This window comes from Capricornis sumatraensis, chromosome 8 (assembly GCF_032405125.1).
Source record: "Capricornis sumatraensis isolate serow.1 chromosome 8, serow.2, whole genome shotgun sequence".
NCBI classification, from domain to species: Eukaryota; Metazoa; Chordata; class Mammalia; order Artiodactyla; family Bovidae; genus Capricornis; species Capricornis sumatraensis.
The window spans coordinates 22,610,131-22,635,494 of NC_091076.1; the positions used below are offsets into that span (position 1 = coordinate 22,610,131).

Here is a 25,364-nt window from a genome sequence, read left to right on the forward strand (position 1 = left end):
GGGATTCTCTGTCCAAGACAGGCTTACGCTGGACCCAGCTGGAGTGCTATACCAGGAAGTGATGCTTCAGAGATGAGCTGCTCTCTGTAAACTCATGACCGAAGCCAAATGCAACGATCCTTTCTATTCATGGAGCGTGTCGTTGCTACAAACCAGGCACGACCGCCTCGTGGTCACTCAGCGTTCCAGACAAGGGTCCAAGTTCAATAAAGCATTTACGGTTAAAAGGATGAATCTCCACAGGCCAACAGAGTTGCTGGCAGATTCACAGGCCATTCGGTACATTCACGGAACAACAGCGATAAATAAAAACCATTAATTCCTGTAGTGTAGAAAAAACCACCCAGCCTTCAACTGGTCAGCATCTCCGGGGGCTGACACTGCTGAAAGAGGCCCGACAATCTGAGGTTACGTTGGAGTTAAGACAAACCCAAAATAGGGTGAATTAAAAGAAGTAAGAGTCCGGACGTTCTTTTGTGGACACCAGTCACTCACTCAATACGCGAGTTTGTCGTCTTTGCATAAGAGAGCATGCTTCCCTCACTATTAATGGTGAAATAAACAGAACTGTGCAACTTGTCATAAGAATGAAAAAGTAGAAAACCCACATCCATCCCAGGTTGTCCTGGATCAAAGACACCAAATACTGGCCCACCGCAGCTCCAATGCTCCCGGTTCCATCAACGATCCCAGTGACGGTCGCCAAAGCCTCACTGCTCCCTTGGATCAGCTCCTGACGACCCAGGTCCGCAGAAATAGCAGAGCTAATCATATTAGAAGGTCCACCAATAAAGAATCCTGTGACAGCCATCAGAAGCGCATTGATGGACTTGTCGTTTGGAGAACGACTGTATCCAACCAGGGACCCGATGGCCAGAAGCAGACTGAGAGCTAACACCGGCGCTCTCTTCTGTAACATGTCGGAGATGAAGCCTTGCAGTGTTCCACCTATAATTCCTCCGACGTCGTACCAGATGGACAGCTGATCAGCTTCGGCCTCCTTCCATCCAAAGTTGTTACTCAGATAAAAAGGCAACCAGAAGAAGAAGGAGTAATTCACTAACTTCAAGCACGCGTAGGCCAGTGAATACTCATAACCATACTGCAGAACAGAAGAAGCCAGACATGCGCCCAAAATATTGCCCACAGAGGCACAGGCACTCCAGAGACCAAAAACAACTCCTCGCCCAGCTTTCCCAAACCAGTTGCCCATAACAGCAACGACGCAGGGCCAGCCGGTGGACTGCAGCAGGCCGTTCAGGATCCACAAGCTACAGTACAGCCCCTTGTTGTAGAAATGCAGCCATTCCGTGAGAGTGCCAAAGACGAACACCACTAATGCAGAAGAGCACATGCCAAAAGACAGAACCCATCGCAAGTTCAGCCGATCCCCGACGATGCCGCTGATGAAAAGGCCCACGGCATAGGAGAAGAGGAAAATGGTGTCCAACGTTCCAAGGAAAAGAGTGGCTTCCTCTGCACTGGGAAACAAATGGTTGTTGCTCCAAATCTCCACAGGCAGTAATTCAGTTGACTTGTTAAAAGCACTTGGGGTCCACTGTTTAGAGATACTGACTTTGACATTGCTAAATGTTTTTCTTGACGCATGAAGCAATGAGTAACTGAAGAAGGTGAGCAGGAACACGACCATGTGATGATGGCTGAACCGGGAGAGCAGAGCTCCTCTTTGGAAAATATTTGGCCAGGCCATGTTCCTCCTGACCTTCCTTCTCACTGTGACCTTAAAGTCTGGAGAGTGAATGGTTTACATCATTTCTTCTTTCGCCGCTCGCCCGAGACCCGCAGTAGTCGTCACGTTCCCTGCCGGCCGCTCAGCTCGCCCGGCTCGCTCAGCCTCGCCCGCAACCCAGCCACTCCCTAATGCAGTGCTTTAAAATGAAGATTATTTTAAACTCAAGTGTTCTGGGAAATTCCCTGGAGGTCTAATGGTTGACTACAGGCTTCCACTACAGGAGGAATGAACTCAATCCCTGGTTTGGGAACTAAGATCCTGCATGCCATGGCAGGGCCAAAAATTTTTTTTTTTTAATTTAAAAAGTAAAGTATCTTGGACTAGAATAACTGTATGAAAAGGCAAACATATTTTGTCATAGAAAATCTAATCTGACTTAAAAAAAAAAGAATGATACCTGTTTAGACGCAGAATCATAGCAACAATCAGATTCTTAATCTGGGCCTCATTTCTCACTCACAGAAACACTGATCGAGCTCTGTACATAGCACAACAGAGAACATGTCCCTCCAGATGATATTGGATTTAAATTTACTGAAAAGGACAGACTGATGATCTTGACAGAAGACTTTTTCTCTAGATACAGTGTTCATATGAAACGTTCATATGAACGTTTTATGAAAAATGCATGTTTACAGACTCTCACATGCAGCATCCCACAGAGCAACATTTTGCATGTGTTTTAAAAAATGTTTTTTTTTTCTCTCTCACGTGATCTTCATCTTCTCCTAGAATCCAAAGCTCTTTCTTTTGGGAGGTTCCCCTGTCTGCATCGTACAGCTCCAAAGAATACCCGTTCAGATTGCAATTTCTGTGGCAGGCGATTTAAATCCCTGCAGGTCTGTGTTTGTTAAGCTCTCATTCACTGTTTTAACTATTTCCTTTTTTTCTCGATACTTCCCCAGCCTTTGCTTGTGACAGAAGATTTAATAGGCAGTACAAGCGTAGTGAGAAGCCCTGTAGATTCAAATATTGTGAAGGGTATTGTTTGCTGCCCAGCACCCACTATTCCTTTCCCCTGATAATATTACACTATTTCCTGTAAGCGACTTCAGAGTGCCTAGAAATTCAGCCAGGTGACCTCTCATTCAGAGAAGAGTTATGAGCAAAATCCTGGAATATTCTCCTCTGTTGGTTTTTCCTGCTTATGCTTCTGTGACCACCATGAGAAGAACATGCCCTAGGTATTCAGCCTAGGCTCTGAATAGGAGACATGAATCAAAGGGACTGCAGATGACTCGGGCTCACAGCCTGAAGCAGACCTTCCACAGCCAACCCACAAAGCCTTAGCTTACAGCAGACCTGAACCTGCTCTTGAGCCTGAAGTCCAGCCCAGCTTGCTTCCCAGGTGGCTCTAGAGGTAAAGAATCTGCCTGCCAGTGCAGGAGATGTAAGAGACATGGGTTCCATCCCTGGGTTGGGAAGATCCCCTGGAGGAGGGCATGGCAACCCATTCCAGTATTCTTACTTGGAGAATCCCATGGACAGAGGAGCCTGGCAGGCTATAGTCCATGGGGTCATGAAGAGTTGGACATGACTGAGCATGAGAAAAAAATGTTTGAAATCATTGAATTTGGAGTGGGTTGTACAGCATTAGTGTGTCAATGACCAAGATAGAGGGAACTGCGACGCTTCATGGGAGAGATGACGGGAACTAGAATCAGGGTGGCAACAACAGAAGTGGTTAGATGCCGGGTCATTTTAGCCATAGAATCTACAGATTTTGCTGACAGATTGTAAACGAGGACTCCTGTGCCACACCCAAGACCTGATGCAGCCATAGATAAGTAAATAACACTAAAAAAAAAATAATAAAGCCAAGACTGGACGGGATCCACAAGTAAGTGTGATCACTTGAAAACAGGTCCAAGGACTAAGGCTGGGGGCATTTTGTATTTGGTGGTTGAGGCGTTGAAGAATTAGCAGCGGAGAAGATTGAAAAGGAGCAGCCAGAGAGATAAGAAGAAAATCAAACACATGCTAATAAAAGTTAATTCATATGCCTTGTCCTAACACCACCACCATTTCTTTCTTTTCCTCCTTCACCAAAAATACTACCATCCCTAGATGTGTCTGTGTATGCGTGTGTGTGTCTGCGTGTACACTGACTACATGGAAGACACAGTTTTAATCACTTCCCATGTATAATAGAATTATTGAAAAAGTTAACTGGCATCTTATTTTGCCCTGTTATATATTCACTAGGGGAAAAGTCTTTGTCTCTTAAATCAGGCAGAACATTACCTTAGTCTGCTGGTAGATGGCAACAGCACTAATGAAAAGATAAGACTCCATTTTCTCTCCGTTTTATTCTGGGAAGGGAACTGGAACTTTTGGCCTAAGACATGAACCCTGCAGTCTTTTTGATATTCAAGGGTGGGGAAGCCTCAAAAAAGAAAAACTAAACTTTCTGAAAATAAGGCCCTGAAAGCCTGAATGGTTCACTGAAAAATAAAAGGCATGGGCTCCTGAGTTTGTGAAACATGTATCATCATTTACAATTTAAAGAAACTTGGGACATTTTAGCTAAACAACAGAGCATCTATGATGTTAAGATAGGTTTTTTTTTTTGCAAATATTATACATTAGTCTAGTTCTGTGTAGTTCTGGAGAGCAAGACAAAAGAAAAAACAACAACAACAACAACAAAAACCACAACAAACTGCCAGCTACACAAGTGTAAGAGCAGATGTTTACTGCTAAATCCCAGCCCATGAATTGTGCTCAATACATTTTTTCAATAAAAGATTGTCTGCATGAACGACAAATGAAAACCAATGAGTGAAACTTCCAGGGAGATAGGTTTTTGACTTAGTTTATCTTTTTAATAAATTTGAGTTACTCAAAAACTAAATGGACTATTCTAGAAAGGCAGTGAAATTCTCTACTACTGGGAGTGAAACAAGAGACGAAGGACTAATTTTCAGGGATGTGATAGAGAATATTTATTCATTAGATAATGGTTAGGCCAGACACTCTAAATCCAGCTTTGTAACTCTAAATCCAAGGGCCTCTAGACATACACTTGGGAGTAGTATAAATAAGACTCATGATATCAGAGAAATCTTCAAGAGGCATGTGTTCAATGGCATGTTTATTAAACAAATGCTCACGACAGATTTTTCACAACAGCAACAAATGTTATTTCATGACATCAAATCTCACTTACTAAGAAAAAAGGACAATCATAACAAGGTTGATGGATTTGGATTTTTTTCTTGTTTTCTGTGGGGTAAAGCCAGTCTCCTCACTCGTTTTCCTCTGTTTTCTCTTCTTCAAGATCACTTGATTTCATTTTCTTTACCTCCTCTCTGGCCAAGTGTCCCCGGAAGGCTGCCTGGATTTTGAGAGCAGCATTTTCTTCCATATCCTTGTCTTCTTCAGGAGATTCCTTCCCAGAAAGGAGAACAAGTAAGAGACTTTTAAACATCCCCCATATTTTGAAGCCATAAAAATAAATGCCTAAATTTAATCAATTTAGGGATGTAACAGTTGAGATGGGTTGCTTCCTGAAGGAATTTTACATATCATCACATTGTATATGTACCAAATGTTGTCCTTGTTGTTTAGTCACTAAGTTGTGTCTGACTCTTTGCGACCCCATGGACTATAGCCCTTCAGGCTCCTCTGTCCATGGGATTTCCTAGGCAAGAATACTGGAGTGGTTGCCATTTCCTTCTCCAGGAGATCTTCCCAACTTAGGGACTGAACCCTTGTCTCCCATTGGCAGGCAGATTCTTTACTGCTGAGCACCAGGGAAGCCCATAGGGGTACCAAATAGTGAATGCTAAAATAGTAGGCATTTTGTTTTGTCAATTTTTGATGCATCTCTGCAATAAAAGATTGCTGTCAATTTCTTCCCCCCTGAAATAGCTCCTATTTAACAGCTTCTTATTTAACAGTTTTTTGGGAGGGAAATAACTCAGAATCCTTGAAGCAGGGTAAAAATGCCAAGAAGAATAGTAAGTGTGCTGTTCAAAAGAATGGTGATTACACAAAATGGATTAAAGTATTCTTAAATTTTCAATGATTAGCTAATCAGAACCATACATTTAAAATGAAATGCCACAGAGGAATCCATTTAATGTGACAAAATCAGTTTTAACATGATTAGTTGAATTTTTACATATAGTTTCCTTCTTTAAAAAAAACAGGTATAATTTACAGATAGTGAAATGCACACATCTTCAGTGTACAGGTCAATAGACATACAGCTTTTAATATATTTTTAAAATTTTAAAAGTGATACATATACATTTAAAAACTTAAGTACAGTGGGAGTGAAGGTTTTCTCTGTCTTACAAAGTTCTACACCTAAGAGGTAACTTATTATAGGTGAAGTAAATATAACCTTATAAAATTTCTCTATATATCAAATGTAATCATATGGGTATATATTTGCCTTTTTATTTAAAGAAATGAGATCATGCTAATCACAATGTTCTGCAACTACTTTTTCCATGTGACAATGAATCTTGCCTCTCTTTTTCTATGTTATTCACTACATAATTCTGCCCACTTTTTAATGGCACTGTTGTATTCCATTGCATTGATATACTTTGATTAATTTACTCATTTTCCTACTAAAGGACCTTTGGGTTAATTTAAACCCCTTCACCCCCCATGACAAATGGGCAAATCCAGCTCTTGAAATTTATTAAAATACAAACAGATTGGTATAAAATTCTCTGAGATGATACCCTAACATGGACAAATGAATTATGCTGAAGTCAGAAATCAATGGGATCAAAATTCAAAGTCAAAAGACCTCTGTAAGAGCATCTATTAGAGATGTAAGGAAAGGATACTCCCTCCCTTATTTCCTGACCTCCCAGTGTATCTTATGCTCATGTTAAGCAGATGGAGTTGCACTGAAATGAATTATAAAGGTTGTAAGGAAAACTCTCACCCCACTGGGTTTCAATTATTGGGTAATTAACTGGGACATTAATATATGAAAAGAAACTCAGAAGTCTGGCCTTTAACACTATAGACAGTGAGTTCTTCTCACTAGGCTTGGTCCTCTTGGATCTGGACAATGAAGCATATAGACAGTGATATGTTTACAGTAAATGTTTAACAACTGGCTCTTCAGAAAAAAACAGTCCTCATCTGTAATATTTACGATGATCTTAGTACTCCCACTATAGCTGATTTCAAATATCAAAGTGATATTTGGGGTGGTGTAGATATGTGCACAACTGTTTCTTGAGAGCTAGCTTTAGCACACCACTGAATATTAGCATTTTGAGGGTGGATGGAGCCTAACCCACCATTGCTTGGATGTAGGCCGTTAGGCAGAATTTTGTAGAGTGAAATGTATGGAAGATGAGTAGGACTCACTGAGTGAAGCCATTTAATTTGACTGTAATAAGTAATTCCCCATGAGAATAATTTCCCCATAACAAATTTCCTTTGTTATGTCTGAACCTTTACCACTGTGTGGTGGGGGCAGCCTCGATTAGTGAAAAGTTCCCCCAGTGGAAGAGGAATCTGAAGGATCAAGGCTGAGACTGTGATTTTGGTCTGTTCTTCTCCTTGGGGAGATTTTCCCCATCTGTTGACAATCTTGGAAAATAAGATTTTCTTTATAAGGGGAATAGTTTTCTTTATAAGAGGCAGGGCTAAAAATGATCCAGCAGTTAGTACATCACTGTTGCTAGTTATCTAGAAAGCAAAACCATTATTTTCAGTTCAGTTCAGTTCAGTCACTCAGTCATGTCTGACTCTTTGCGACCCCATGAATCGCAGCACCCCAGGCCTCCCGGTTCACCACCAACTCCCGGAGTCCACACAAACCCATGTCCATTGTGTCGGTGATGCCATCCAACCATCTCATCCTCTATCGTCCCCTTCTCCTCCTGCCCTCAATCTTTCCCAGCATCAGGGTCTTTTCAAATGAGTCAGCTCTTCTCATCAGGTGGCCAAAGTATTGGAGTTTCAGCTTCAACATGACCACTGGAAAAATCATACCCTTGACTAGACAGACCTTTGTTGACAAAGTAATGTCTCTGCTTTTTAATATGTTGTCTAGGTTGGTCATAACTTTCCTTTCAAGTTGCAAGTGTCTTTTAATTTCATGGCTGCAATCACCATCTGCAGTGATTTTGGAGCCCCCCAAAATAAAGTCAGCCACTGTTTCCACTGTTTCGTCATCTATTTCCCATGAAGTGATGGGACCAGATGCCATGATCTTAGTTTTCTGAATGTTGAGATTTAAGCCAACTTTTTCACTCTTCTCTTTCATTTTCATCAAGAGGCTTTTTAGTTCTTCACTTTCTGCCATAAGGGTGGTGTCATCTGCATATCTGAGGTTATTGATATTTCTCCCAGCAATCTTGATTCCAGCTTGTGCTTCATCCAGCCCAGCATTTCTCATGATGTACTCTGCATATAAGTTAAATAAGCAGGGTGACAATATATAGCCTTGACGTACTCCTTTTCCTATTTGGAACCAGTCTGTTGTTCCATGTCCAGTTCTAACTGTTGCTTCCTGACCTGCATACAGGTTTCTCATTATTTTAGCAATATGGATAAGAGACTGGATTCATATTTGAAGTATAATTTTAAATTGAGTGAAGTCATTTTTTTTTTTTGTAGGAACCCAACAGTACATGGAAAATATAACTTACTAAGGCTATCTTCTCTTTCACAGATGTCTGAGAATTTTCTTTTCCAGGCTTATGTTTTTCAGGCGATTCTTGCTCCTAGAGACAGGGGAGAGGTCCAAATAGGTAATGTTTCCAAAACAATAAAGTCTTGGATCAAACTCTTTAAAGGTGATTAAAGATTAAATTATTGATAAGTACTAGAAATTAAATACATATTTTTAAACAAAGAAAGCTGGTTGGATAAACAAAGAAAACTCTCAAGCGAATAGCATAAACAAATATTAAAGACCAAGGAACTGGCTAAAAAAAGTTTGACCTTCTGCTTTTGGAATGTGTGTAATATTGTTTTATATTAAAAACAAGCCATTGTCTTATACTAAAACTTCATATGATGCTGTAATGAACCTTGAACAAAGAATAAAAAAAGAGATGCCAATAGTTCCTCAAATAGAAGTGAAATAAATCCTATTTTGTTCCATAATGAGAAGTCAAGTTGACTTTTTAATGAAGTTTGCAAAGTAAACTAAGTCAAAGAAGTAAGTTTTGCTGTGGGGAAGGATTTAAATAGAAAAAAAGGAAACCAGGTCTATCTTGACACGGTTACTGAAATCTTCCTCCAGAAGAGCAGCATTGTTAATTCACAACCTATGGGGAGAGCTTCTTTAATTCATAAAACATAAATTTAAGGACTTATAAGCTAATCAAATAAAGCCTTTAGAATTCAAAAGAGAAGAAAAAATAATCTAAAATTGCTATGTGACTTAAGATTTAAAAATTTTCAACATTATTCCTTTGTTTTTGATAAAAAAGGAACACAGAGAATCTAGTTAGATGGAAATAAAAAGAACACCTCTATGTCTGGCAGGCACAAATGGATGGAACTTCACTTTTGAACTCACAGAATAAGTCTCAGTGGGATTTGCCCAGAAAATCCCCCAAATCTACTCTGTAATATCATCAAAATTTGACCTTTGTTTTCTAATTCTAGTACCTGCTGATGCTTCATGGATAAAGTATTATCGTAGTTGTCTAAAGTAGTGCTTCTCAGGCTACATCCAGATTCTGGTGTACCTACAAGTTACTTTGTGGATCTTGTTAAAATTTAACTTCTGATTTGGTAGACCTGGGGTAGAGCTTGAGATTGAATTTCCACCAAGTTCCAAGTTGGTGCCAAAGACGCTGGATCACACATGGCCTTTCTCAACCAGTGTTTCTCATTGGAGTCATAGAACATAGAATGCTTTAAGTGATTATTTTCTCAGTTTTCCCAAGGATGGTACATAAACATAATCATTCTAGATACAAAGGAGAGATATTGATTCCTGACATGCAATGGATGCCTTAGGCTTAGGGCTTAATTATTTCGAGGAGCCTTGGTTGAGAAAGACTACTGAGAAGGTGGGTTCAGACTGTGAATAGATTGGCTTAATAGAGAAGGCTCTATACCATCTTTAATTCTAATCAGTCTTTTGTAAGATATCAACAATAATGAATAATTGTTTTATTTTATGTGTTTTATTTTATGAAATAGCATTCATTAGTTTAACCAGTTTATTGCACATCTGCTATTGATAAGCACTGTGATACTCAATAACATTTGCACAATAAGTGAAAGTAATTATTCTATCTCTTTCAAGTACATTTCTCCTGTTGATCATCTATAAATTTAAGCTCAGTATGGTACATGATTCAGATACCTTAGAAAAGAATTTATTTCCATTAAGAATAGCACAATTAAAAAGATTTCATAAGATATTTGTAATGCCTTTCACAATATTCATGATTAGGCGATCTCTGTACTGGAGACAGAGAGAAGTATTAACCAAATCCAAAAGCTTATCAGGACCATACCTTGAATGCATGGTTGTTATAGAAGCGGTCATCAACCTTAGCCCCCCATTCTGCTGGATCAAAGCTGGTTTCTAAATAACAAAAATATAATTCCAGACTTACTTTGAAGTTCATTAAAGTAAATGCAGACTAGTAACATAAACTGCTTTCTTTTTCAAATTATAGGTCCTTTACTGACCCTTGAAAATTTTATTGACATTGTACAGAGCCTAGTGCTGCAGATATAACCAGTGATGATGATGAATTAAACATCAGATGAACCCTTGAGGATATTTAGAAAGGCAGGCAGTTAAAAAACCTACTTGATGCTTTCATAGAAGTTATAAGAAAATGGGAGTGGTAGAGAACAAATGCCAATACTTAAATATCAGTATAGAAATGTATTATTATATACTTATAGAAACTTATGTATTAGTAAACATAAGAAAAATGTATAAAAATAAATGGTGAATAGTGAGGAAATTTGGAAAAATGAAAGATGGGAGAAGTTTTTTCTTAAAAAAAAATAGGCATATTATGTAGTCAGGTAGACAGAAGAATTTATATTTAAATAGAATTTTTCTTTAACTTTTCATTATGAAGTATTTCAGACTTAGAAAGTAGAGAGAATAATATAACAAATTTCCAAGTGCACATTACTCAGATTCAATAATTACAAGCTCATGATTGTTCTTATTTTATTTGTAACTTCATTCATTTTCCTGCCCTTTCTTCTGATTTTCAAGCCAACCCCAAACATCTTACTATTTCATTTATTAAATACTTGCATCAGCATGCATCTCTGAGATATAAAGCCATAATGCCATTATCACACCTAAAAATAATAGCAATAATTCTTTAATACCATCAAATATCCAAATTCCTCCCATTATCTAGTATTGCTTGTGCTCAGCTGCTCAGTCGTGTCCCGCTCTTCGCAACCCCATTGACTGTAGCCAGGCGCCTCTGTCCAGGGAATTTTCCAGCCAAAGATACTGTAGTGGGTTGCCACTTCCTACTCTAGGGGATCTTCCCAACCCAGGGATCAAACCCATATCTCCTGCATCTCCTGCATGGGCAGTTGTATTCTTTACTACTGAGCCACCTAGGAAGCTCCATTATCTAGTGTATTTTTATTTATTTTTACTGTTGATTTGTTCAAATCAGGACCCAAATGCACAACCTTTTGTAATGTCTTTTAAATCCCTTTTAATTGAAACTTCCCTATCTCCCACCCCACATTTTTTCCTTGCCATTTATTTATTGAGGAAATTAAGTCATTTTTCCTTTGGAGTTTTCCACAGTTTGGATATTTCTAATTCCATTCCCATTATGATTTTTTAACAAGTTCACTTGTCTTTGAATTTCCTGTATATTTCCAGTTAGATCTACAGGTTTCATCTGATTCAGGTTTTTTTTTTTTTTCCAAGAATACTTTATAGGTAGCATGGTATAATTCTGTTAGGAAATATTATCTGGTTGTTTCTCTTTTTCACTGTTTTTATGGGCCTGTTGATGAAGACTCGCTTAGATAATTTCTTTAGGGATAGCAAAATGGCAGTGTTCTAATTTGATTATTACTTCTCTGTTTCTGGAGTATGCAACAAAAAATACTTTACCTATTTGGTTACTCTGAAATACAGTTCTTAGAGTAAAGGCAGGTTAGAGATTTGACTACGAATTTTTAGATTAGTAAGTAAGTTCCTTAGGATCCTCTCAAGGAGTTTTTTGTTTTGTTTGTTTTGCTTTCCAGTAAATAATTATGAACTAATGAACATTTAAGAAATGGAATGAATTTCAATCCCCTGCATTTATTCATCTGACCGATGTTCTAGTTGTCCAGAATTGGCCAGTATGAGCTTATTCAGGTGTTCAGATGTTCCTGAGTCCTATGGAAACAACTCTAATAATTTTTGATAGTTTTCTTACTTTCTGGTACAACAAGGTGATGAGGCTAATCTTGCATACTTTCTGTTCGGTTCACTGGATTGGTTAGTTCTCCAGGAAGCCCTGGTTTTTGGAAAATGGTAGTTAGAAGCCACAGTCTAGGGACCAAGGGCTCACTGGTACTGGGCTGCTCATTGTTTTGAGGCCTTTAAAAAACTGTATAGAGCTAGAAAATAATATTGTCATTTTTTAAAGAGAAAATACACCATGAAGTCACACTGACACTTTTTGACTCAAATTTAGAATTATGGGAGTTTATTAACTTCTTTCATTTTTGTATTTGTATGTACTTTTTCTTACACTAAAAATCCTATTCCTAATACCAATAGGATAGTTAATTATTTGCTATGTCCTACAATGTATAAAAACTTTGAAATAACTATACTTAATATTATTAACAGTGATGAAAACAATTTAATAAATTTTTTTAAACATCATTTTGTTTTTAGGCTATATCCATCAGGAATGCACAAAGCACTGTGTTATAAAGTAACATGAATAATTTCTTTTTTCTGTGGTCATATTACCCATTTAATACCAGTTAGGTTCATTTATTTCATTTTACTTCTAAATTTAGAAATTGCTATACAATTTTAATTCTATTTTTATAACTATGTTAAACATACATGATTTGATTTAAGATATAGTCAGAGAAGTCTAGCTTCTATGCTATTCCCTCCACTCTTCCTTCTCCTGGTAGGAGTAAAAACTAATTTTTAGAAAGATTTATTCTCCACTTAAAAATATAAGTGAACAGTTATGTATTCATATCAATACCTCTGTTAGATAATTGGTACATACTAAACATATTTTCTTCTATCTTACTTTTTTCACTTAGTATGCCCTGAAGGTCACTCTATAGCATCACAGAGATCGTCCTCATTTCATTTTTGCTTGTTTTTTTACAGCTGCACATTTATTAGTAGTGTAGACTTACTCAAGTTTATTTTTAAAAATCCCCTATGATGAATATTTGGGTTGCTTCCTCAAGTAACAATACAATGAAAAGTGTATAAAATACAGGTCAAAGGTAAAAGCAGATGTAATTTGGTAGATATTGCTAAGTCCCCTCCTTGTGGTTGTTATCATTTTGCATCTCCTCCAGCAATGTATATGAGTGCTTATTTCCTCTCTAGTGTTGCCTACAATAAATTGACACACTTTTGGCTTTTTGTCAACCTGATGAGTGGAGTCCTGTTGGTGGGTGGTGGAACTTCACTGTAGTTTTGGTTTGGGCTTCTGTTATTCTGTTATCATGGGTTATTTTGAATACATTTTCATATGTTGAGGGTGAGTCATTTGCACTTATTTTTGTGCAAATTGTCTGCGCATATCACTTGCCCATTTTTAATACAAGGTGGTGGTTGTTTTCCTCTCATGATTTTGACAAGCTTTTTATTCAGTATATTTATTAACCCACTGTAATTGAATTTGCAAATTTTTTTCCTGTCATTTGTAGTTTTATTTTCCATGTGGTGATTTTTGTAAAAGTAAAAATCTATTTCTATGTTGCCAATTTTATCAATATTTTCTTTAATTGCTTTTGGATTTTTAAAGTATAGTAACTTAGCTAGCAAAAATTTTTCCTCTTTTATGTTACAGAGAAATTCATCCATGCTTTCTTCCAGTATTTGTATGGTTTCATTTTTTAAAATGTTTAAATCTCTGATCAATTTGAAACTTTATCCTGGTATAGGATGTAAGAAATAGATCCAATTTAATCTTTTAACATCTTTATCTCAAGATCATTTAATAAAAGCCCACCTTTTCCCTAGAGGTTTGATACCACTTTATGTCATATACTAAAACATTTCCTCTCACAAAGAAATCTTCAAGATTAAGATGAGTAATTACTTATGAGGAATGCTGGCAAGGGAATTCTTGCACTCTGTGAGAGACTAGGCTAGAGGACTCTTTTCTGTCTTTTTGGAAAGGCTAACTTCTGATCCTTGTATCACCTCATTTATATGAGTGGAAATGGGTGTGGTACTTAACATTTTTCAAAAGAGTTTTACCCATTTTTTATTAGCTAGAAAGTTTGTATCCTGAGACCATCAATCTGAATCACCGGTTACTTTAATTATCATGATCTGGTGACAAATGACTCCCATGGTTTTGTAATGGGATGTTTCTGAGGTCCAAAATCAAATAAACAAAGACTTTTTAGTCATGTGTTTGTAAAATTGTTATAATAAGAAAATTAATGTTCATTGCAATTCACCTCTTACTCTAACTGATTTCTCTTAATAGATTTTTTTAGTGGCATTAAGTTTCAGATTGGGTAACAAATATTCACACTGACCGGAAATGGAAAAGACCAGCAATTCAGAAAACTGGCAGAGATTCTGAGCTTGGTTAAGGTAGAGCAAAGAGGAGAAGGAGGTGGAGCCATGTAGGGTGTATAGGTGTTATTTCAGTTCAAGACTCATGGTAGGTTTCCTCCCTCTGCAAAACGATTAAAACGGAATGTTTATTTGCTTTGACTATTTCGTTTCTTGTTGTTGTTTAGCCACTAAGTTGTGTCTCTTTGTGACCCCATGAACTGTAGCCTGCCAGACTCCTCTGTCCAAAGGATTTCCCAGGCAATAATACTGGAGTGGGAGCCATTTCCTTCATCAGGTGATCTTCCTGATGCAGGAATCCAAACCAGCGTCTCCTGCGTAAGCAGGATTCTTTGCCTTTGAGCCACACCTGGGGCACCTTTACTACTCTGTTGGAATACTGTTATCAAACATAATGATAACAGCTTAAACAAAATGGTTGTTCTAGTCAGGGTTTTTAATAGAAACTTAATAGCTGAGAATTTGGAAATTTTACTTATGGAAGTGAAGAAACTCTGCTTCGGCTCTCAGCCGAACAGTTAGCATGAATCTTAGTCTTTGGACAGTATGCGACCTTGGAAATACAGAAAAAGAATATAAATTACTTTCCCAAGCTGGAAGTTCACTTTTCAAAGCAGTTTTTCTCTGTACTTTTATTGAGGAACAGTTTCATATACCCCTGCGAATACCAACTTATTTAATCTAAGGAGTATAAAATTTTTTTTTTTACAACACTTAATAATACTTTCAAGTGAGGAGAGTCAAAATATAAAGAAAACCACAAACCCTCCTCCCGGGAAGAAGAGACTGTCAGCTGCCTGGGAGGCATAGGTACAGTATGCAGGAAAAGAGCTAGGCTGGGTGTTTTTAAGAGCCCCCCTTCCACCCCACCTGTCCATGAGAAATACAAAGCAGGTCTGGGTGATAAACTGGTAATCTTCAATAATGTGAATAATGTGATTCAAGGCACCCGCGTGTGTTCTAAGCAACTTCAGTCGTGTCAGACTCTTTGCGACCCCATGGACTGTAGCCTGCCAGGTTCCTCTGTCCATGAGATACTACTAGAGTGGGTTGCCATGCCCTCTTCCAGGAGATATTCCCAACTCAGGGGTTGAATCCGTGTCTTTTAACTCTCCGGTTTTACTGTATAAAGTTGGGTAATTTACCACTAGTGCCACCTGGGAAGCCCCTCAAAGGCTGTTTCAAATAACAAGAACTGTTAGTTGAAAGCTCCCTGCCTCATAAAGGATTTCTGTGGAATGATGCTGTCTTAAACAAGTTTCACCATAATCAAACGTTTAGTCACGCTCTCTTTTTTTTTTTTAAAGCCTATTTTTAAAAAGCTTACTTTCTCTTTTCTCTAGAAGATTCTCAAAATATGCTGCGGCAAAAGCTGGTATATTGTCCGGTTGCTCCCTCAGAATCTCACGTGTGAGCCCTTCAAGAAGATTTCCAAATCCTTGTGGAATTCGGTAGTGGGTGTTGGAAAATGGAATCGACATCTCCTTGGGAGGAACAGTCTACTGTACCTAGAGATGCATGAAAGAGTTCTGTCTTTAAATTTGTCTCATTTCACTCAAATAATCACAATTAAGACCTCAAATTATTTCTGAGACACCCAAATTTCTGGACTTCAATCCTTTCCCCCCCAGTACAATCCAAGTCCGTCAATTTCTTCCAAAAAGTTTTTGAAATTTTCCATTATTAGAACATTAAAAATATTTAATAGGTGAAATCATTTTTAAAAAATTACAAAAATCACAAATTTTCACTATGATACTAAGTACTTTCTCCTCTCTCCCTTTAAAAGGGTAATTTTTCCTATCCCACAGGAATTTAGAGAATGATTGCTAAAAATTCATCTTAAATTGCCGTAAAAAACCCTGTTTAAGGTCTTAAAAAAAAAAAAGTAAGTCATTGAAACTACTCTAAGTTGTCGAATGAATATGCTTCGGACTTGAGTCGTTCCCCTGGCTTTCACTTCTGAAGTATGACCTAGGATGCCTCGTCGAAGCATCTCTTTATTTGTGGAAGAGGCAGTGGGCCGAGAGAGCTGGGGGCAAGGTCACGACATAGCAATTCCAGCCTCAAAAGGTTTGGGATTTTTACTTTTTTGTTTTGTTTTCTCTCTTAGCATACAAGGGCCAGATAAGGATAGCTGCTAAGCAGCGGGTTGGGCTACTGAGTCTGCAAACAACACTCAGGGACCTGGCCTGTATGTGACACCATCACTGCCGAATAAGCCCGGAAGTCGTGGTAGGGGTCTCGGTGGGGGTCTAGAAGGCTTAATGACGCCGAATCTGTGGACTTTCTTCTCCTTCTTCTGTTTTTTTTTTTTTTAACGGAACAGGAGGTGAAGCATTGAATCACTGGTTGTGAAGAGGAAGAAACCCTAGACCGACGTGAGGAGTGGAGGAAGGTCGGAGAGGGACCACAGGTCTCCTGGGGGGCGGGTCGTCGAGGATCTCGGATTTCAGACTCGCAGAATGGGCTACTGGGTTCCCAGCCTGACCTCGGCTACCCAGATTGCGGGAGCGGATCCTGAGAAAATACCTGAGACGAAGGGAAAAGGCGAGGTCTCTATTTCGAAGAGGAAATGGGGTAAACCGCCTCACCTCTCCGTTCTCTCAGAGCAGGAGCCGATGGTTCCGGTTGTTTTTTCTCGTTGCCGGGAAACCGTTTCCTTCCCCCGTCCCCGCTCCCTCATTCCACTACGGTGGCCGAAAAGAGGCACGGGCCCGCCCAGCGGCCGCGGACGGCTTCGCGAACTGACTGGCCTGGGAAGGGCGGAGTCAGGCTTTTTCCGCCCCGCCCTGCGGCCCCGCCCTCGCTGGCGTCCATGCCCCGAGGCCTGCGCGGCGGGGACGGCTTCTTGCCGACATGATTGCGTCGGGAATTGTCTTGGGTCTGGTGCTGCGGTTATTCCTGCAGGCCCACGTAAGTGCAGGTGAGGAGGCCGCGCTCGGCCCGACCCCTGCCCATCCGTTGGCCTGCGAGGACTCCGAGATTCCGCGTCCTCCGCAGGACCGCCCCCGGCCTCTGCTTCTCTAGGTCGGGCAAGGATCCCGGGGCAGGAACCGGGTTCTACGGCACAGGCCTAGGTTGCAGGTGTCTGCTAGGCCGGAACTCCGGCCCGTCTGCTTCCTCCACTCCCTTCCAGCGCCCTTATGACGCCTTGCGTGGGGCAGCGAGAGAGTTGGGTTTATCGCAGGAGGGGAGGCCCAGGTGTGCCCAGACGGAGGCTCTCAGGGTCTTTAAAGAACTGCGGGGGAACTCGAAGGGGAGGGGGCGAAGCTAGTTAGATAATATTTGGAAACGGGTGACTGAGTCATCCGAAACGTTTCAGTGCTGCCCCCTCAGTGGTACCGTTGGGGAGGGTTTGCCCCGGGTTGGATTCCTTGGGGGAATTAACTTTACTAGTTTAAGTGGTGATGATGGCTAACACAGAGCCCCCTCACCAGCTCGGAGTATTTAAGACTCAGCTTTGATTCCTGCTCGCGGGCATTGATAGTGGGATAATAGCCGTTTTCTTGGGGAGGAGGATGACTCATTTTGACTATTTTCTGGTCATATCGTGTCGTTTGACCCCGGGCTGGACGCTGGGTCACAGAAAAGAAAGTTTAAGTGGGAGAACAGACTGCGTGAAGAAAAAGGACTCTTGCTCTGTGTATGAATCTGCCAAGTACATAGATGAAGACAAACTGCAGTTCATGAAGGGTTTTCGGGGTTTAACAAAGGCGTAAACTAGCCTCTGTGTATCATTTCCTGATTCATCCCCACACAGTGACGTTTGAGTCCAGTATATGAAGTTGGGAGAAGGGAAAGAGGGCCATTATTAGTTTTTATGTTAAAGGCTGTTAACCGTAACATCAGTATTTATCTTTGCCTTTGGGTCATATTGTTACATAACCTTCATTAACAATGACTTTATTTTTTCATTCATTGATGCTCTAGATTTTCTTCCCTTGGTATTTTGTTGCGTATCCGGACTTTTTCAAATCATTCCCTCTCTTCCCATGTTTATCATGTAATATTTGAAATGTACATGAACATATGTAGCAGTGAAGCAATAAAATGAACACCCAAGGGCTTTACACACAATTTAAGAGCTAGACTGTTGCAGTTTTATTGAGACTCCAAGGATATTCCTTCCCAAGGGAGCCAGAAGTAACCACTGCCCTCATGTTGTCAACCTTTTAATGACTACTTTTACCATCCCAGAACACTAATTCCTGTTTTTCTACTCTGACACCAAAATGAAGAAAAAATTGAAGACTTAAAACAAAAAATTCAAATCTTAAGGGTCTTGTAGTTGACAAAAACACTGACCAGTCCCACCACCTTTCTCGTTCTGTTTTGTCCATTGCTCCGTTCCTTGGTAATGCACCACTGTCTACTGTTGTCAGCTTGGAATGTGAGCTTTATAACGACAAGGAATGTGACGTCTCTTTGCTTTACCACCAGTATCTAACTGTGGCAGAGTAGTGATTGCAGTAATCTTGGAATCTTCCTTTCCTGTCCTGAACTACCTGTGTGATTTGGAGCCAAAGAAGTTTAACGTCTGTCACGTGACTAGTTCTCTGCCTGCCACAGTTAAGCTCCCCAGTAGAATGTAAGCTTCCTGCTGGCATGGAATTTTGTCTGCCTTCCCTGCCCCCACTGCTTTCCCTGTTGTATCCTCAGTGCCTAAAATTGTGCCTGGCACATAGTGCATGCTAAGTTGCTTCAGTCGTGTCTGACTCTTTGCAACTCCATGGACTGTAGCCTGCCAGGCTCCTCTGTCCAAGGGATTTTCCAGGTAAGAATACTGGAGTGGGTTGCCATTTCCTTCTCCATGACACATAGTCAGTTCACCCGCTCACTTTTGTCCGACTCTTTGCGACCCCATGAACCGCAGCACACCAGGCCTCCCTGTCCATCACCAACTCCTGGAGTCCACCCAAACCCATGTCCATTGAATTGGTGATGCCATCCAACCATCTTATCCTCTGTCGTCCCCTTCTCCTCCTGCCCTCAATCTTTCCCAGCATCAGGGTCTTTTCAAATGAGTCAGCTCTCTGCATCAGGTGGCCAAAATATTGGAGTTTCAGCTTCAACATCAGTCCTGCCAGTGAACACCCAGGACTGATATTTAGGATGGACTTGCAGTCCAAGGGACTCTCAAGAGTCTTCTCCAACACCACACTTCAAAAGCATCAATTCTTCAGTGCTCAGCTTTCTTCATAGTCCAACTCTCACATCATGACCACTGGAAAAACTGTAGCCTTGACTAGATGGATCTTTGTTGACTAAGTAATGTCTCTGCTTTTTAATATGCTGTCTACGTTGGTCATAACTTTCCTTGCGAGGAGTAAGTGTCTTTTAATTTCATGGCTGCAATCACCATCTGCAGTGATTCTGGAGTCCAGAAAAATAAAGTCTGCCACTGTTTCAACTGTCTCCCCATCTATTTGCCATGAAGTGAACATAGTGGGCAACTTAAAATATTTGTTGAAATAAACAATATGCAAATTATTTTTAAAAATTACCAATCTACTTGGGCCTCAGTCTGTTGTTGAGTAAATAACATGATTCTACCCTAGGGTGTAAAAGATCTTTTCCATGTCTAAAATTCTGTAACTCAGAACAGAGTCGTGCACAAACAGGTTCAACGGATGTGTGTGGTCAACAACAGACTGAGGGGGTGGGGGAAGGTATTTTCCCCCAGTGTTTGAGCAGGTGGCTGCACATACCCAGGACCCCTCATTTGCATGGTCTCATGCCTGCAGCCAGCCCCCTCCAGTATTCTTGTCTGGGAAATTCTGTGGACAGAGGAGCCTGGTGGGCTATGATCCACGGGGTCACAAAAGAGCCTGGCATGACTTACTGACTAAACAATAACGCCTGCAGCAGCCAGTTTTCTTCAATCTCTTCCCTACCCCATCCTCTTTCTGCTTAGCTCTTAGGCCTTGGGTTTTCAGGTTTTGTTCCATTTGAAGTACTTACCCAAGACTAGGTCTTCCCACACATGCGCCTCTTCCCTTCCCTCCAGCAGGCTGCCAAAAGTGCTTATGCAATTCTAGACTGTTGTAGTCTCATCTTAGAGCATTTTGCTTCTGGTAGCTGTGCATCTCCAGCCCAGTGGGTCTTCTGGATGATCTTTGATTGCCATGTAGATTTATGATGGAACAAGCTCCTAAGAGAGAGCTGAGGATATCTAGGGACTGGGCTGTTATTTGAAGTGCAGGACAAATAGGCCACCAAGTCTGTGTAGGAGACCCATTAATGTTGCTGCCCTGTTAAGTATAGCCTGAGGGGCTGCCATCATTTGGAGCTTCCAGGGAGAAAAAAATGTCAACTTTGTTAGTTCTGATTCTCTTTCCTGCCTATCATTTTTATTTAAAACACTCGAAAAAAAAAAATCTTAATTTTGTTAATTATTTTCTTCTAGGGGGTTTTGGTTTGTTTTCTTCAGATAAAGTGGGATGTAAGTGAAAAAGTTTTTTTTTTCTTATTAAGTTTTGATGAATTCACTGAGATAATTTGGATAGATACTGGTTATTAATAAAATACTTTGATATAGGCTAGAGGTTAAAAATAGGAATGATCTCGTTAAAATGAATTCTTATTCAGCCTTGTTAGTGACTGTCTAGAATAGAATCCACAGTTTCAAGGGCTCTTTTTCTTTTCATATAATTTAGCTTGCAAAATGGGCAAATTGCAAGGAAAGACCTTTGGTTCAGACACTTTGACCTTCTCTCTCTCACTGACCTTATTTTTTGCATCTTAATTGATTTGAATTTACCTTAGAAGGAGTCAGACTTGTCACATATACTCATAAAGATTTATTTAGAATTTTCAGTGGGTTGTCAGAAAAACACAATAAGGAGAGTTATTTGAGGGAAATTGACACAGAGAATGGAAGAGGGGAGATAAAGAGTGGAGGGAAAAGATTAGGAAGGGCTGTGATGGAGAGAGGCAGCCTCTTTATTCTAAGCTATGAGGAGTGGGAGTGGTAATGGAAAGTAGGGAAAGGAAGTGGTTTATTTTTCTCATAAATACCATCTGTGAGATGCATAAAAAGAGCATGTTTGGTGATTTTGGGGGGAGGGAGTCAAGCGTTAGGGCCAGGTCTGAGAGCAAAGGAACATGAGGAGCTTTGAAGGGGAGGAGGCATGTATTAAATGGGTTGTCCCAGGCTCTTTGAATTTTCCTTACTGGTCATCTTGCTCTATGATGCATACTGCTGGAAACTGTCCTTGTAATGCTGCTTACCTAATTGGGAGGAATAAGATCTAGTTTTAGAAAACTGAAAGGACAGGGTAACTTGGAATTCTCACGTATTAAGACTGTGTGTTCCTCGCTGTTCCACCAGATTCAATCTGGCTGTGAATCTCTCCAATGATGCTCTTCTAAATGTTTGCTGGATTTTTCAGATGTTGGTTTTCGCTTTGCTTCATACATCGATGACTACATGGTGCTGCAGAGGGAGCCTGCAGGGGCAGTGATCTGGGGTTATGGTGCACCCAGAGCCACAGTGACAGTGACGCTGTGCCGAGACCAGGAACCCATCATGAAGAAAGTGACCAGTGTGAAAGGTAAGACAGGTCAGACTCTGTTCAGCTTTTGTCTTCTTCTGCCACCTGCTGGATGATGTGAAAATGAATGCCAATAGTCCAGCTCAGGTTACCCATCCATCCACCCATCCAAGTTACTTGAATATTTACCATGTGCACTGAGGATACAAAGAAAAATAAGACCAAGTCAAAGCCCCTGTCCTCCAGGGTCTTGTGCAGTATGGGAATAGACATAAAGCCACACCGTGAGTGTGGTCAGTGCTGATGGGAGGTGGATATGGAGTGTCATGGGATGCAGAAGAGAAACACCTCACTCAGGTTGGATGGTAAGGGAAGGTTTCCGCTGGAAGTGACATTTGAACTGAATCATGTGTAAAGGAGAGGTCGTCGTACGGGGAGGGTTAAGAACGTAAGCCCTGGGATTCACCGTTCACATTCAGATCCTAACTGTTTCTTAATGGCTATATGCCCTTGGACATTTTATTTAACATCTCTGCGTCACAATTTCTTTATTTTAAAACAGTGATAAAAATAATATTTAGGATTATTTTGAAGATTAAATGAATTAGCACATATCAAGTACTTCGAACAGTGCCTGGTGCATAATAAGTACTGAATAAGTGTTAGCTGTCGTTATTTCTGGGCTTCCCACTGGCTCAGTGGTAAAGAATCTGCCTGCCACTGCAGGAAATGCAGGTTCCATCCCTGGGTCAAGAAGATCCCCTGGAGAAGGAAATGGCAACCCGCTCCTGTATTCTTGCCTAGGGAATCCCATGGACAGAGGAGCCTGGTGGGCTACAGTCTATGAGGTCACAAAGAGTCAGTCATAACCTAGTGACTAAACAACAACAACATTGTTATTGCTGTCATGATTATTATTATGTTATTTAGTTAGTCACTCGGGTATTTACTGAGTCACTACTAGGTGTCAGATACAGGGTTAGGTATTGGTTATCCAGTGATGAGCAAAACAGAAAAGCTTGGAGGTTAGGGGAGGAAACAGAAAAATATAATCAATTACAGTGAAGCGTGATGCCACAGTGGGGAAGTATAGAGTGCCGTGGGAGTGCTTAGGAGGGATAGTAAACTTAGTCTAACTATCCAGGGTCAAGAAGATCCCCTAGAGAAGGAAATGACAATCCACTCCAGTGTTCTGGAGAATCCCATGGATAGAGGAGCTTGGCAGGCTACAGTCCATGGGGTCTCAAGAGCTGCGCCCAACTTAGTGACTACACCACCACCACCAAGGCTTGTTTTGAAAGCTGAGCAGGGCAGACCAAGTAGAGGGAGCAACCTGGGCAAAGGCATGGAGGTGTGAGTGAGCCTGATTCCTGGAGGAGCGACAGGCAGGTTGCTTTGTCTGGACCGCTAGGGTGTGTGATGGTGGATGGCAGGAAATAAGGCTGGAAATGGAGAGAGGCTTGTTTGTCGTTGCCAGGGAGTATATACACTACTTTGGATAGATGGCTTTTAAGCAGCAAAAGAACACAACCAGATCTGTATTTTAGAAAGATTACTCTGGCTCCACTGGGGAAGAAGAATTGGAGATGGATGAAACGAGAGGTAGGTGGGACCTGTTAGTAGGCTGTTACAATATTCAGGCGATAGACAGGGAAGGCCTGACCCCAATTAGTGGCTGTGAGGGGATGTTCAACAAGGTGAGAATTAGCAGTTAGCAGACTTCATGAGCAGAGAGGGCATACAGAGGCGTCTCTGCCTAGAAGAGATAAGGATGTATTAGGTAGTGTGTGGAGAAGCTTGAAGTTCCAGGATGCAGGAAGGCAGGTTCAGGGCTGGGTCAAGTGGAGACCTGGTTGTATTATATCTCAGTTAGAGGTCTCTCTACAGCTATGGGATGTTGAGGTGAGAGTCAGACAGGTGAGGAGGCTTCTCTGGAGTGGGTGGTGTTAATGTGGGGGTTGGTGGCTTAATAAGGGACTTGAATATACATGTGACAGCAAAGCTTGTGCAAATTTTATTGGCCCCTGAAAACAAAGATTACCTGATTAGTTTTGTCAATGTACAGGACCAGTATTCAACCAGAGTGATGCAGACGCTGGTGCAGACTTTTAATAATTCATTTCCAGGGCCTTCCCTGGTGGCTCTGGTAAAGAATTGCCTGTCGATGCAGGAGACCCGGCTTCAGTCCCTGAGCAGAGGAGATCCCACATGCGATGGAGCAGCTAAGCCTGTGCACCACAACTCTTGAGCCTGTGCCCTAGAGCCTGTGCTCTGCTCTAGGAGAGAAGCCACCACCACGAGAAGCGCACACACCACTGCTGGAGAGTAGCCCCCATTTGCTGCAAGCAGAGAAAGCCCGCGCAGCAACGAAGACGCAGGACAGCCAAGGATAAAAAAAATAATGCATTTCTTTAAACAAACATAAAGAAAGTATGTACTAAGTGCTAGGCATAGATGCAAGGTAAGTGCTTCTGGTTCTTGGGTTTTAACAAGACTTTTTAGCAGAAGAAGCTTACTGGGTGAAATTCAGAGAGCTGAAAGGGAAGCTTAAGCTGACTGAGAAGTTGTTCTCCATTAGATATAAACGCTGTTGGTGACTTGTAGGATATACTGAAAGTGAAGAAGTTGGGAGACTAGTAGTGCTTTTTTTTCGTGTTGTGTCATCTCAGAAATAAGCAATATGGAGTACAGGTAGTGGTACTCTCAGTGAAATGACGTTGACTTAAAGGAGCTAAAGGATTGATGCAGTTTAATTAAGTTTTGGCTTCCCAGGTGCTTCAGTGGTAAAGAATCTGCCTGCCAGTACAGGAGATGCAGGCGATGCAGGTTTGATCCCTGGGGCAGGATTATTTTTAATTAATTTTAATAATTAAAACAATTTAAAACAATCATTTAAAATTTTCTGACTGTGCCCCACAGCATGTGGATCTTAGTTCCCCAAGCAGGGACTGAACCTGCACACGCCCCAACCCCTGCACCCCTAGCATTGGATGCACAGAGTCTTAACTGCTGGACCCCCAGGGAAGTCCCAAGAATTGATGTAGTTTAAAAATAAGAAATAGGATTTCTTTGGTGCTAACAATTAACATTACCAATTAATACTTAGGAGACAGAGGTTGCACACTACTGTAGAAATAGAGAAAGCACATAATATGTAGCTTTTCAGTCTTAAAAATGTCCTTATGCATTATTTTTAGTTTTTTTTACCCTTTCATGGCTGTTGCAGGACCAATATTTGGAGACAGACAACACAGGAGAGTAGGTGGTGACAAGAAGAAATAAAAGCTGATAATTAGAAGATGAGCCCCTCTCCTTCTTTAGTGAACCTGTTCACTTATCTTGAGTTCAGTTCTGTAAACGCCAGTTCAGTTCAGTTCAGTTCAGT

General features: G+C 40.7%; 2 protein-coding genes and 1 pseudogene across 5 annotated transcripts in view; 1 reads left to right on the top strand and 2 right to left on the bottom strand.

The window, feature by feature from the left end:
- Nucleotides 1-427: 427 nt before the first annotated feature.
- Nucleotides 428-1,846, bottom strand: LOC138084261 (sugar phosphate exchanger 3 pseudogene; annotated as a pseudogene).
- Nucleotides 1,847-4,875: 3,029 nt separating this feature from the next.
- On the bottom strand, nt 4,876-17,179 carry SPA17 (sperm autoantigenic protein 17). Its single transcript, XM_068978846.1, has 5 exons — nt 17,078-17,179; nt 15,811-15,991; nt 10,216-10,286; nt 8,386-8,460; nt 4,876-5,144 (listed from the first exon to the last, which is right to left on the bottom strand). Exons 2-5 carry the CDS (start codon nt 15,962-15,964, stop codon nt 5,001-5,003), a joined length of 444 nt encoding a protein of 147 aa, XP_068834947.1. The 5' UTR covers nt 15,965-15,991; nt 17,078-17,179; the 3' UTR covers nt 4,876-5,000.
- A 155-nt stretch (nt 17,180-17,334) lies between these two features.
- SIAE (sialic acid acetylesterase) overlaps nt 17,335-25,364 on the top strand; it is a 37,794-nt gene continuing 29,764 nt past the window's right edge. For 2 of the 4 annotated variants that reach the window (XM_068978208.1, XM_068978210.1), the window contains exons 1-2: nt 17,335-17,409; nt 21,878-22,039. In XM_068978208.1, coding sequence (XP_068834309.1) covers nt 17,343-17,409; nt 21,878-22,039 — 229 coding nt within the window. In that variant the 5' untranslated portion in view covers nt 17,335-17,342. Of the gene's footprint in view, nt 17,410-20,892; nt 20,929-21,877; nt 22,040-25,364 lie in introns of all 4 variants that reach the window. The other 2 variants (XM_068978211.1, XM_068978212.1) reach the window with 2 other exon arrangements.

Bases quoted from the DNA above. Each gene is read 5' to 3' on its own strand.
- SPA17 (XM_068978846.1), bottom strand. From the start codon at position 15,964: ATGTCGATTCCATTTTCCAACACCCACTACCGAATTCCACAAGGATTT. The intron at 10,287-15,810 runs GTAAGCTTTTTA...TTTGTTATTTAG, and splicing joins TCTTCTAGAGAAAAGAGAAA to AAACCAGCTTTGATCCAGCA. The intron at 8,461-10,215 runs GTATGGTCCTGA...CCCTGTCTCTAG, and splicing joins ATAACAACCATGCATTCAAG to GAGCAAGAATCGCCTGAAAA.